Source organism: Manis pentadactyla, chromosome 14 (genome assembly GCF_030020395.1).
Source record: "Manis pentadactyla isolate mManPen7 chromosome 14, mManPen7.hap1, whole genome shotgun sequence".
NCBI classification, from domain to species: Eukaryota; Metazoa; Chordata; class Mammalia; order Pholidota; family Manidae; genus Manis; species Manis pentadactyla.
In genome coordinates, this window is record NC_080032.1 from 53,200,367 (window position 1) to 53,214,744 (window position 14,378).

The following is a 14,378-nucleotide window of genomic DNA, read 5'->3' on the forward strand; positions in this document are numbered from 1 at the left end:
ACATCAACTTAAATGACTGGAGGTAAACTTAGGCAGCTGATAATCATAAGGACACGTCCATTTCAGTTCCACTTAAATTAGCATTAATGCTTAATATCTTTTATTAGAATTTTCTGGAAGTTTTAGAATGCCCAATTTTCACAAGCGCTTGTCTTTAAATCACTTTTATTAATACCATCCGGAGGTAGAGAAATATTTCTCATTTACACACTTAGACACACAAACATACAGATTGAGATGTAATGACTATAGTTAGCAAAAGAACATGTACACAGACAGATAAACTGATACAAAGATTTGAGCTACTAATATCCAATTGCCTTCTTTCCTTTTAGCTTATTTGACTAAAAGCATCTCAGCTCTCAAGAATACACTCTAAAGGTGAGCAGTTTACATAACTGGATTAAGGTTTAGATGGCTCCAGACTAACAGGGTTGATGAAGGCTCTGAACTGATAGGGACTGTGTGCGTCCAGGGGGCTGGAAATAAAATGCAAGCACAATTCTAACACCAGTCATTTAAAGCCAGGCTGTATTGCAGAAGATAAATTTCTTCGGTTTCAGAGTCTAGTTTAAAAAGAACCTCCCAATTTTTGAAGATAATGAACTCAATAAGTAGACGAGATGTTCACCAAAAAAATTTAGAAAAATAGTCCCATATTGTAGTAGTTCATGGGACTTTTGATTATTTTCTTTCCTTGCATTAAAATAAATTTGGCTGCATAACCTGATTATATTGTATACTTCTCTCAGGGGCCAAGCCTCTCCATTAGAGAGTTTGTATTGAGGCCAGGCTTGTGGGCAGAAGATAAAACACTTCTTCTTTTTCAGGGTCTGGGGATCAAAATTGCTCCCAGTTCTTTAGAATGCATGCCAGAGGTGTGTCTGGCTTTAACTTGAAGAGGAAGCTCCCACCTGGGAGAGAGAAAGACAGGCATGTGACACCTGGTTGGCCTTTTCTCTGTGAGGGCGTCCCCTTGCCTTGGAGCCTGGGTGACAGTGGCCAATCACCCCCTCTGCCAGGCCTACTGGACTTAATCACTCCTTATGAGCATGGCCTGCACCTTACCTTGATTCCTCTCTTGCCTTCCCACTCAGCAAGAGTCGCCTCAGAGCTCAGGATTTAGTGGGACCTTACCAGTGTGCTCCTACTTTATGCCTTTTGGGAGTTTTGCTAGTTTTCTCTGCACAAGCTTTAGTCATTCCTTGAGAGCCCCCTGCCTGTCCGATAAGTGCAGGGACTGTGTGTCCTCTCACTGCCTGAGCCTTGGTCAGAGTCACAAGCCTGTTTCACTTCCCTGGGGCTGCAGAAAAGGAAATGCCTAGACCCAGGATGACTACATCTAAGGAAAGGAGGTCAACAGAATAGGGTCATTTACATGTTGGTCTCAGGTTTCAGCTTGATTACTTCACAGGCTTCATTTACATTACACAGGAGAAAGTGGCACAGGCCTAAGAGGACTGCTTTGAATGGGGAGCAGGGGAACTTTTTCCAAGGCCAGAGATAGAATTCAGAGGCTGCCATGGGCATTTAGGGGGTACTGGGGGTGGTCTATACTCTTAAACACCAGTTTCTGCCACTGCCTGGGAATGATCCTGCTAGTCACTGTAACAAACCTGATCTGTGACACAAGAGGTCAGGTGTCACCTGTGAGTCTCGCATAGGCAGCAGCCTAGCCGGAGGTTCACTCAGTGCTGTGGGATCAATTGGCTGGAGCCGAGATCCCAGGACCACTGTCCACTAGTCCGGTCTGCCCTCGGAGTCCACAGATTAGGATAGGAAAGTAGGAAGTCAGCTCAGCCACTCCGCGACATTCCCATCTGTCCTGAGGCGGAGGATCAAGGAGTGGCACACACCGGGAAACCTTTCACCTGAGACTTAAGGCTGGTAGCCGACGCTAATCATCTTTTGAGTGGCTAACGGGTGCCCAGACACATTTTATGAGATAAAGAGTACAGCATTAAGTCAAGAATAAGAGTGAAGCATAGATCTCCTACCTTGCGGTGGTGAGCATCAGGTTCCTTGAAATTGATGAAGTTAGGGACACCCCCTGCCTCACCCAGAGGCCAGTGTGGCCTGGAGAAGCAGGCTGGGAGTCAGAGACAGAGAGAGAGACCCTCCTCACAGACACCCAGGCGGGCAGTCAGGGTCTGATTCCAGACACGTGGGCCTTTGAGAAGCCGCTGAAGTGTAGCCTCAGCCTGGACTCTCGCAGTTGCCCACAGCTTTCCTCAGTCCCTTGCATCCAAGGAGACGCCTCTGAAGGGGAATCCTGGCCTCCAGTCAGGAGACTTTCCTGGCTCCCAAGGGAGCTGGGGGATCCACTGAGGGAGACACAAGGGAACCTGTCACCTGAGACTGAGATCGGCAGCCGGGCTGATGAGCCCCCGATGCTGTGTGCCACAGACGGCTTCCTTCTGTAAGGACAGTGAGAGAAAAGGCAGGCTTGGATGCTGATACTCACCTCCGAAGTTATCCCAGATGAGCCCCCAAAGAAGATGCAGGGGTTCTTGTTTGCGAAGTCAAAGAATGAGCTTCACAAACACCCAAGGTAGGAGAGCAAGGTACAGGCTTTTATTTAGAGATAAAGTGAGAACACAGAGCTCCCAGCTCATGCCAGGAGGGGACAAGAGAGCCCCAACACATTTTTACTTTTACGCAACAGATTTCTAAGCAAAGCTACTTTATTTAACACGCATGTAGATCGCTTTTTATGTGGCAGACATGGGTAAGTGCTTTCCAATAACAGATTCCCTTAATACGATTACACAAGACTATGAGGCAGATAATAATATTGCCCCCATTTTAAAAATGGGGAAACTGAGGCACAAAGATGTGATGCAACCTGCCTAAGACTAACTATGAGGTAGCAGACCTGGGATTCAGACCCAGGCTGTCTTCAAGAATCCTCACTGCCCTCTACAGAGGACGGCTGTGAGGTGGGTGGCTGAGAGGGTAAAGAAAAGATGTCCCCTGTTCCAGCTGGAACCTCTTAATCAATGTGATGGCTTGTTGGTATTTTTAAACACATGGACTTTCTTAGAGTAAAACAATAGAGATGGAATTGGGAGTGGGTACTTTTCATGGAGATTTTTGGAAGTGGACCCAATTTAGGGGAGAGAAGTCTGATGTTCTGCTTCTGGGAATGTATAAAAGATTTTCAAACAAGCCTGATTTTATCAGGCAGATGTACTCCTGAGATATTAGAATATTTCTGCATGTCACAAATGGTTATAAGGTCATCCAATACTTGTTTAAAAATACAGGCAAAATCACCGAGAACTGTTTACATTCCACCAAATGATTTCAGTGTGTGAAATGGGAGCCCGCCATGCCCTATGCTTTCTCCTTTATAGCTATCTCTGGACAGTGTTAAACAGTGAAGTCTGAGGTACCCCCGGGGGATGGGAGTGTTTACACAATTCTTCCTGAGCTGGGTCAGAAAGACGATTTTCCTTGCACAGTTGAAACCAAGTGGCAACATTTCCTTCTTTGTTTTTATAAATCTTCTGTTGGTCTGGGGAAAGACATAGTGTTTTTTTTAAAAAAACAACTTTATTGAGGTATAATTAACATACAATATATGATGCACCCATTCTAAGTATATGGAGACATAATTTTAATCACGAGGGCCCGTTTCTCCCTGGGCATCTTTCTAGAATGGGGACTTGGATGACGGTCTGCAGGATCATCTTCCTTGCAGCTGGTTTTGGCTTCATCAGGTCGCAGAGAATTGGTAACGCACTGGATTCTTTCAGCCCAAATGATGATCTTGCCAGGAGGAACTTAAGGGTAGTGACAATCTGAAAAGAAAAAAATCATAGGAGCTTCATAGTTAACAAAAGGGAAACAATTCTTTTAAGGATAACTTAGACTCTGGAGGCTTTTAGTGAGTGGTAGGCACTTGATTTTTTTCAAAGCTTAACCTCAAATAACAAAAATAGATAAGAAAAAATACTATAATTCTGAAAGTATTGCCAGGTTCTTGAATGGTTTTGTGTACATGGGCCTGTCCTTTTGGTGCTGCGTTCTCCTCTGTCTCCTTTAACAGAGCTATTCCAGGGGTAACTGTCATCCCAAGATAGTTTACAAATGTTGGCAACATTTGCAGTCATTTTAACAAATTATTGTGAGTTTCCAAGATGAAAATCTCATCAAGGGAAGATTGTTTGAGTAACCTGAAGCCCCAGTGAGGAAGAATTGAGCCTTAAATATTCAAATGTAATTACACACATTGTTATTTGTTGGGAAAAAACATGGAGCTCCCGGAATTTTCCCGTTGTCCCTGACCCCCATGCTGGTGAACAAAAGCTGTGGCGGGCAGCCTGTCCATGCTTCAGACAACTTCTAAAATGACAGCTAGTGGAGGGGTTAAGAGAGTACAATGTGTGAAAATGTAAAGCATAGCTCAGATGCACATGATGGAACCAGTACTCACCTGCCTAAAACATATTCTACAGCGGGGAGGTTTCTCCCCATTTGAAAGACCAGGGAAGTTCACAGTCTGTGTTTAATCTCTTCTGGAGGAGACGTTTAGGAGACAAACCAGCTAGCCATTCCTGGAGCACTCACTGAATTCCCTCCTCTTGATGGGATTGCGTTTTGGAGGACCAAAGGGGTGTAATGTAAAGGGCCTTAGGCTCATGTATTATCCGCCTTTGCAATAATCATGACTCCACTTGGCTTTCTGAGCAAGATTAGGCAAGCTTCCCAGAGGTGGGACTCAGGACACTGGAAGCAACAAATGGATTTGGTGTCCCTGAAGCAGACCAACCTTCGCCAGCCCTTCTTCGTCTAAACTCTCAAATAGTCTTTGCCGTCTGTAATACAGACTTTTAATTTAATCTTCTTTATGGCAGTCCACAGTATGGACTGTATGTCAGGAGACCTAGTTTCTAACACTGGCTCTTCGGATCTATTTGCACAAATTACTTTGCATTTCTAGATCTTATTTTACTTATCTGTGAGATGGATCAGTTGGACTCAGTATAACTATGCTTGTGCTGCTCGTTACAGTGGCTGCTAGGCACATGTGACTAGGTTAAAATAAACTAAAATTCAGTAAAATTTAAAATTTTGTTATTCAGTTGTACTAGCTACATTTCAAGTGCTCAATAGCCACATGTAGCTCGTGGTTATAGTATTGCATTTCACAGTCTCATAGAATTATTGAGTCATGGAGATTTTAGGTCTACAAAAGAGAATTTGACTCAGGGTTTCCTGAAACCAGAGAAATGAAGAAAAAACTAGTCAAGCAAGTCTCAGACACTTCTAATGGACTTAGATGAATTGAAAAATGATCCTAAAGCACTTTCTTGTGAATATGCATATATTTACATGTTTTGCAAGTGATGTGAATATTCTTTCATGTGAAAAATGTTGAGATCAGTATGAACCCTGTGATGTTTCTTGGCCATGATGCCAAATGATGGTCATAAAGGCATCCACTAATTCCCAAATGCATTAATGTTAGTATAATATATATCACTAGAATTTTCAATACTACATATATTATTACAGTGTATAAAATATAGCATAATACAACTTTTATGTACAAAGTATTTTTATTACTCTGTTCTCATTCTGAAGCTCTTCTTTTTGTTTCATTTGTTTATAGAATGTCTGAATGCTATCCCAGCTGACTTAATGTTCCTCATTGAGTAATTTAGCAGGGATAGGCCATCAAATTTCCAACAAGTTATCAATTTCTTAAAGACCACCATCCCCTCTTTAAGCACCCACCCTGATGTTGTGAGAATTGGCTTGGCCTTTTACAGTGAGGAACTGTGACTTGAGTTTTCACTGGATATATTTCAGAATCCAGTCCAAATCTTGGAGCATTTGGACAAATTAACCTACTGAGGAAGAAGAGGAAGGCCCAAGACCAGTGCTGCTTTGGATTTCCTAAGGAACAAGGTCTTCACTCAGGAGAAGGGCAGCTGCTCCAAGCAAGGCATGCAGCAGATAGCCGTGGTCATCACGGAAGACGTCTCGCAGGACCGTGTGTCCGGGCCGGCTTCTCTCCTGCACCGGGCAGGGGTTATCATTGCAGTGGGCACTCAGATGGCCTCAGAGAGAACAGACCTGAAGAAGATGGCATTGTATACTCCTCGGAAGCATGTCATCTCCCTGGAATCACTTTTGTAACTCTCCATTGTGGAGAGCAAGATTAAGAACCAGCTCATTTTATACTCATATCCATTGATTTGACAATATTTGGTTTGCTGTGCAATTATAGTAAAAATTCCATCAACAGGAGTGTGGTAAACCCACATCACTCTGGTAAACTTATTCTTTGTAGACCTTAAAAATAAAGCAGTCAGTTATTTTACCAGCAAAAGTGGGTTTATTCAGGAATAGCAAAGAATTACAATTTAGGATAAGCAAGCTATGGCCAAGGCCATAGGCTAGTCCAGCAAAGCAGGGGAACAGTATTTTATGAAGGAGGATTTAGAGGGGTTGTTTTGAATGAAAGTCCACTGGAGAAAAGCAAGAGTTCAGGGGGATGACAGTTTCTCATTGGATGAGCAGCAGAGCGGCGGATTTATTGTAGGAAATGCAATCTTACCCTGTTGGGGCCCAGATTGACGATTCCTTCCCACTGATGATTCTTCTGCTGGGGTCTGTACTTGGCCACAATTGGCACAGCGTGAGAGTGCTCCCTTCCGGCCTCCGGCCTCCATTTCAGTGACGTTTCCCTTCACTAGTCTCCACACCTTCCTCTGAGTGGGGCTGGACTGCCTAGTATTCAAGTGAAGGAGCTGGGGGTGGGGTGTGCGGGTACTCTGTCTGTTGTGGGAGTGTCACTCTTGTGCTACAGAAGGAAAGAAGAATGTCAGTTATCTGGTTAGCCACTGAAGAGGAGGTCAGTTAGAAGAGCTCCTACTATAAATATGCAGTTTTTAAAAAGCACCAGAAAAACATAGCAGTTAAGTATATGCACCTTGGAGTCAAACTGCCTGAATTTTAAATCTGTATTTGCCACTTACTGGCTGTTTTAAATATCTCTGTGTCTGTCTACTTGTCTATTTTCATCCACTCCTGCTTGTATTTCATAGATTCTAGGTAAGTTTTTGATTACCAGTTCAATTACGTTGCTGGTAATTGGCCTGTTCAGATTTTCTGTTTCTTCCTGGGTCAGACTTGGGAGGTTGTATTTTTCTAGAAAGTTGTCCATTTCTTCTAGGTTATCCAGTTTGTTAGCATATAATTTTTCATAGTATTCTCTAATAATTCTTTGTATTTCTATGATGTCTGTAGTGATTTTTCCTTCCTCATTTCTGATTCTGTTTATGTGTGTAGACTCTCTTTTTTTCTTGATAAGTCTGGCTAGGGGTTTATCTATTTTGCTTATTTTCTCGAAGAACCAGCTCTTGCTTTCATTGATTCTTTCTATTGTTTTATTATTCTCAATTTTATTTATTTCTGCTCCAATCTTTACTATGTCCCTCCTTCTGCTGACTTTGGGCCTCATTTGTTGTTCTTTTTCTAGTTTCATTAATTGTGAGTTTAGACTGCTTATGGGATTGTTCTTTCCTGATGTAGGCCTGTATTGCAATATACTTTCCTCTTAGCATGGTCTTGGCTGCATCCCACAGATTTTGTGGTGATGAATTATTGTTGTCATTTGCCTCCATTTATTGCTTGATCTCTGTTTTTATTTGGTCATTGACCCATTGGTTATTTAGGAGCATGTTGTGAAGCCTCCATGTGTTTGTGGGAGTTTTCATTTTCTTTGCATAATTTATTTCTAGTTTCATACCTTTGTGATCTGAGAAACTGGTTGGTATAATTTCAATCTTTTTGAATTTACTGAGGCTCTTTTTGTGGCCTAGTATATGATCTATTCTTGAAAATGTTCCATGTGCACTTGAGAAGAATGTGTATTCTGTTGCTTTTGGATGTAGAGTTCTGTAGATGCCTGTTAGGTCCATCTTTCCTAATGTGTTTTTCAGTGCCTCTGTGTCCTTATTTACCTTCTGTCTGGTTGATCTGTCCTTCAGAGTGAGCGGAGTGTTGAAGTCTCCTAGAATGAATGCATTGCATTCTATTTTCCCTTTTGATTCTGTTAGTATTTGTTTCACATATGTGGGTGCTCCTATGTTGGGAGCATAGATATTTATAATGGTTATATTTTCTTATTCGATTGACCCCTTTATCATTATGTAATGTCCTTCTTTGTCTCTTGTTACTTTCTGTGTTTTGACATCTATTTTGTCTGATACAAGTACTGCAACTCCTGCTTTTTTCTTTGTTATTTGCATGAAATATGTTTTTCCATCCCTTGACTTTTAGTCTGTGTATGTCTTTGGGTTTGAGGTGAGTCTCTTGTAAGCAGCATACAGATGGGTCTTGTTTTTTTATCCATTCAGTGACTCTATGTCTTTTGATTGGTGCATTCAGTCCATTTACATTTAGCGTGATTATTGATAGGTATGTACTTATTGCCATTGCAGGCTTTAGAGTCGTGGTTACCAAAGGTTCAGGGTTAATTTCCTTACTCTCTAAGAGTCTAACTTAACTCACTTAGTATGCTGTTACAAACACAATCTAAAGGTTGTTTTCTGTTTCTCCTCCTTTTTCTTCCTCCTCCATTCTTTACATATTAGGTATCATATTCTTTATTCTTTGTCTATCCCTTGATTGACTTTAGGGATAGTTAATTTAATTTTGCATTTGCTTAGTAATTAGCTGTTCTACTTTCTTTATTGTGGTTTTGTTTCCTCTGGTGACAGCTATTAAACCTTAGGAACACTTCCATCTATAGCAGTCCCTCCAAAATAGACTGTAGAGATGGTTTGTGGGAGGTAAATTCTCTCAGCTTTTGCTTATCTGGAAATTGTTTAATCTCTTCTTCAAACTTAAATGGTAATCTTGCCGGATAAAGTAATCTTGGTTCCAGGCCCTTCTGCTTCATGGCATTAAATACATTATGCCACTCCCTTCTGGCCTGTATGGTTTCTGCTGAGCAGTCTGATGTTAGCCGGATGGGCTGTCCTTTGTATGTGATCTTACCTCTCTCTCTGGCTGCTTTTAATAGTCTGTCCTTATCCTTGATCTTTGCCAATTTTATTACTATATGTCTTGGTGATGTCTTCCTTGGGTCTCTTGTGTTGGGAGATCTGTGGATCTCCATGGCCTGAGAGACTATCTCCATCCTCAGATTGGGGAAGTTTCCAGCAACTACCTCCTCAAAGACACTTTCTGTCCCTTTCTCTCTCTCTTCTTCTTCTCGTATCCCTATAATGTGAATATTGTTCCATTTGGATTGGTCACACAGTTCTCTCAATATTCTTTCATTCTTAGAGATCTGTTTTTCTCTCTGTGCCTCAGCTTCTTTGTATTCCTCTTCTCTAGTTTCTATTTCATTTATTGTCTCCTCCACCATATCCAACCTGCTTTTATTACCCTCCATCATGCTCTTCAATGATTGTATCTCCTACCTGAATTCATTCCTGAGTTCTTGAATATCTTTCTGTACCTCTATTAGCGTGTTGATGATTTTTATTTTGCTCTCCCTTTCAGGAAGAGTCATAAGGTCCATGTCATTTAAATCTTTCTCCAGAGTTATATTAATTTTACTCTGGACCAGGTTCCTTTGGTGTTTCATATTTGTGTATGGTGTCTTCTAGTGTCCAGAAGCTCTATTCTGGAGCTGCTCAGCCCCTGAAGCAATGTCAGCAGTATTGGTGCCTAGGGGGAGGAAAGAGCTGTTTCCTGCTTCCCGGGTGCTATGCCTGTCTCCACTGCCTGAACCAGTGGGCCGAGCACACAGGTATAACCTTTTGTCCCAGAGCAGATGGATACGGATCCCTGCTTTCCACAAGCAGCTGAAATCTCAGTATCTCCAGGAATTCTGCCTGTATTAGCTTTCCAACCCCATAGTCACTCATGAAAGCACCATGAAATGTAGGTTTGTGCTCCCCGAGCAGATCTCCAGAGCTAGGTATTCCACAGTCCCAGGCCTCTACACCCTCCCCGCTCTGTTTCTCTTCCTCCAGCCAGTGAGCTGGGGAGTGGGAAGGGCTTGGGTCCCATTGGGCCACAGCTTTGGTACATTACCCTGTTCTGTGAGGTCTGGTGTTTTCTCCAGGTGTATGCAGTCTGGCGCCATCCTCTTTCCTGTTACTCTTTCAAGAATTAGTTGCACCAACTATATTTTCTAATTGTATATGGTTTTAGGAGGAAGCCTCTGTCTCTCCTCTCATGCCGCCACCTTGAATCCTATTGCATTTCTTAGAATCAAATTAGAATTAAACTAGCTGACATTTTGAAATGTAGATAATTAAGTTAAAAATTCAAGGCTGTGATTATATCCTCAGAGGAAAATTACTGAACTTTTTTCTTTTAAACAATTACCAAATGACCTTGTATTTTCTTGATTACTTGTGCTGAGGTGTAGAGATTTAAAATATCTAAGTAAATTCCCATCTTTCTCTGTGGTCTCTATTTTCAGTCCCTTTCTCTGTTTTAGGAATGAGGAAAAAAGTTGTGAAACATTAATTCCATTTCCTTGTGCACCCCCTGCCTATATGCTGTAGGGAAGGAGAGAAACTTCTATTCTTTCCTAAATCATGAACAGTATAAAGAGTTGAGAGTTGATTTCTTTCCCAGAAGGCATAGCAGCCAGAAAGAAAACTGTAACCAGGAAAACCAGCTGAAAGTGTAGAGTGATTGAGGGGGTGGGGGAGCTTAGAAGTAAATGGTATTCAGGACAACTTGGCCAGACTTCTGTCCTGAGTGATCATAATGGTTGTATCCGCTGTTTAGCTGTCCATCTGCTATGTGTCAGACAGTCTGCTAAGTGCTTCGTGATAGATATGGGTGCAGAGTGGCTTCCAGACTACAGAAAATATCCACTCCCACCCCCAGCAAATTTCCATCAGCCAAAATTGACAAGAATGAGTGGTGCCAGTTGGTGTTCAGGACTCTTCACTCCATTGGACAGTGCAAGGCCCTGGGCTGCCTCGGAGCCAATCTGTACCCCCACTGTGTGGGGCTGTCTGCAGAGACACCCCTCCTGCCCGATGGTCCTTTTCTGAGACTCTGGCCAGCCATCGTCCTGTCGGCTGGCACTGGCTTCCAGCAAGGTCTGAAGTTCTGCCTTCTTTTCCTGTAATTCCCCTCCATTCTCCAAGTACTCAATGAGCGCCAGAGCGCCAGAGCACTCCATTCCACACCCCTATCAATGCCTGCCCTGCTAGGGTTGCCAGAGAAAATACAGGACAGCGGATACATTTGAATTTCATTCTGATGAACTCAAATGCTTTTTTTTAGTATGGGTATGCCCCAGAAGTAATGTGGACCAACATCCTCCCAAATGAGGGCCGGAGCAAGTGAGCCCAGCCTGCCTCAGACCTTCCCACCAGGAAACATGACAAGGCTCTTGATTCTTCTTCAGGTCAAGGGAATCCAGAGATTAATAACCCTTACTGAGGAGTGAGAAGAAGGTTATGATGCATCTTTTTCAGGAATCTGCTACATGACAAAAATAGAGCACTGGGTCATTTTTAAAAAATTTTTTATTAAGGTATTATTGATACACACTCTTATGAAGGCTTCATATGAAAAACCAATGTGGTTACTACACTTACCCATATTATCAAGTCCCCACCCATACCCCAATGCAGTCACTGTCCATCAGTGCAGCAAGATGCCACAGATCCACGATGTGCCTTCTCTGTGCTACACTGTTCTCCCCATAGGACTGGGTCATTTTAACCATGAATTTTTAAAACTAGGTTCTGCTGTGTTGCATGATCTTATATAATCTTCACAATAAGGGTGTTAAGATTCTCACTTGACAGAGTATGAAATTGAGATGCAAAGGGAAAAAACCTACTAGTAAATTGTAGAGACAGTGTCTAAATGTAAAGCCATTTTGCCCTTTGGAATTATCAATGAAAAATTCACCTTGAAAATCACTTGAAAATAAAGTCAGTTTTATTTGAGCCTAATTTTTGGATCTAGACACATGAAGAAATACCTCCTGCAGGCTGTTTGGTCTATTCCAAAGAGCCCAAGTCATATGAAGGCTTTATATTCTTGAGGAGACACATAAGAGAGACGTAACTTCAAAGAGGTACATTTCTGTCTTGACAGTGGATTTCAGCTGCAGGCAAGCTCGCTATGGATTCAATGAGACTGAGAAATGACAATGGAACATTCTTGGGGTATAAAGTTTATTGCCTGGCTTGTTCTCCCAGTGGTAGGTCAAGCACTAGAATCATGTCTGCATCCAACTAGAATCATGTCTGCATCCAACAGTCTGCAGGTCTGTAATCCTCCTCCATCTCTGCCTCCACCCAGAGCACTGGGCAGAGCCCTTTATATAGTGACTCAGTCAGTAATAGCTTATTGCTCATGGGTGTGGAAGCAGTAGGCTAGCAGCAGGCCAGTTACATCATCAAGTAGTTTAGGGTCAGGTGAGGATCCTGGCCATAGGAACTTCCATTTTCCCCATCCACATCCTCCCAGAGGACAAGGGAATGAGGCTGTCAATCACTGGCCGGTGGCTGCTCCCAAATTCGCTCCCAGGCATGCTGGCCTGCCTAGTGTATGGACTGAGCATGCTCCTGGACAGGGAATATCCTTAATCAGTCACTGGTGCCTTCAGTAGAAAGCTGTTGGCTCTCAAAGGAACAATGAGTGGTGAGGGAGAATGGACGGGATGGGGATCAATGGCTTTGGCTACACGTCATCTCACGCTCTGATGGCTTGCTTCTTCTTATTGCCTAGGCTGTGTGTACATTGAGAAGGCAGATATTTACTTCCTTATTGATGGGTCTGATAGCATCAACCAAGAAGATTTTCTGGAAATGAAGGTGTTCATGAAGGAGATGATAAAGATGTTCCATATTGGGCCTGACAGAGTACAGTTTGGAGTCACTCAGTACTCAGAATTAATAGTCAGTTCATCCTAAGTCAGCATCTGAGTGTGGCAAGGTTGAAGGAAGCCACTGATGGCATCCAGCAGATAAGAGGTGGCACCATGACAGGTCAGGCCTTGAATGACATGGCTCAGGTATTTGCAGACCAGGCTCACAGCCATGTGCCTTGGTATCTCGTAGTAATCAGAGATGCTACATCTGCCAACCCAGTGGCAGAGGCACTGAGAGAACATGGGCTTATCATTTATGCTATTGGAGTCAGAGATGCTGACATTACTGAGCTTCAGCAGATCACTAAAGACAAGATGTTTTTCATGCATGAGTTTGATTCCTTGAAGGCCATCCAGCAAGAAGTGATACAGGATATCTGCTCCACAGAGAGTAAGAATTTTTTCTTCAGTGTCTCTTTCCTTCCAAGTATTTGTATCTAATCTACTCAAACAGGCTTCATTCTAGAAGTGTGGGTTCAAAACTGAGCATTGGGCACATAGTGACCATGACCTGGAGTGAACCAAGCCGATCAAAGTCTCTGTCTTCATTACACAGCTGTGTCTTATTTTGAGGCTGGTTTGTGCTGGGTCACAGAAAATTTATTTCATTGACTTCCTTTCCCACCCCCTTTAAAAATATTTTCATGGAGTGTTTATTCCACCCCTGAATGCCCCTGGAGAGTTGTAATTAATGGGTTTCAGGCTCTGAATGTATGTTTTGTTCTGCTTCCTGTGTCCTCAGCTTGTAAGAATAGGAAAGCTGACATTATCTTCCTGATAGATGGTTCAGAATCCATCTCCCCAAAAGACTTTGAAAAAATGAAGGGATTCATGAAGAGGATGGTGAACCAGTCCAGTATTAGTATCAGTGAAATTCAGATTGGCCTTCTGCAGTTCAGTTCAACCCCCCAAGAGGAATTCAGGCTCAACCAATACTTCCCAAAGGTGGACACAAACAGAGCCATCACGAACGTCCAGCAGATGAATGGCGGCACACACACTGGGAAAGCCCTGACCTTCACTCTGCCTTGTTTTGATGGTTCATGGGGAGGGGACCCAGTGTCCATCAGTATTTGATTGTGATCACTGACGGGGTCACCCAGGATAATGCAGCCATACCAGCCAAGGCTCTCAGGGGCAGAAACATAATACTTTTTGCAATTGGGGTGGGACAAGCCAAAAACTCTCAGCTTTTGGAGACTACTAATGACCAACACAAAGTTTATTATGAAGAAAAATTTGAATATCTGCAGAACCTGGAGAAGGAAATTCTTTATAAGGTTTGCATTCCACAAGGTGAGTGGCAGAGGGCTTGTTATTTGGTCCATAAGCCCATTGTAGGTGTCAGGGACCCTGTTGGCTCTCTTGACATAAAACTGACCATGTAGCTGGAAGGCGAAGGGAAGATCACGCTGTGGGCAGGGCACGTGCCTGACTTCCTGCTGCTGTGGTCCACCTTCCCCTGGGGATCTCCTCATCATTCCTGCAGCTGTCGCCA

General features: G+C 42.9%; 1 protein-coding gene across 1 annotated transcript in view; it reads left to right on the top strand.

Moving 5' to 3' along the window:
- Positions 1 to 14,378, top strand: part of LOC130680538 (collagen alpha-4(VI) chain-like) — a 283,814-nt gene that overhangs the window by 163,627 nt on the left and 105,809 nt on the right. The window contains 6 exon segments of the mRNA XM_057491269.1: positions 5,818 to 6,179; positions 10,873 to 11,090; positions 12,718 to 12,897; positions 12,900 to 13,271; positions 13,623 to 13,931; positions 13,934 to 14,176. Of these exon segments, the coding sequence (XP_057347252.1) occupies positions 5,818 to 6,179; positions 10,873 to 11,090; positions 12,718 to 12,897; positions 12,900 to 13,271; positions 13,623 to 13,931; positions 13,934 to 14,176 (1,684 nt within the window).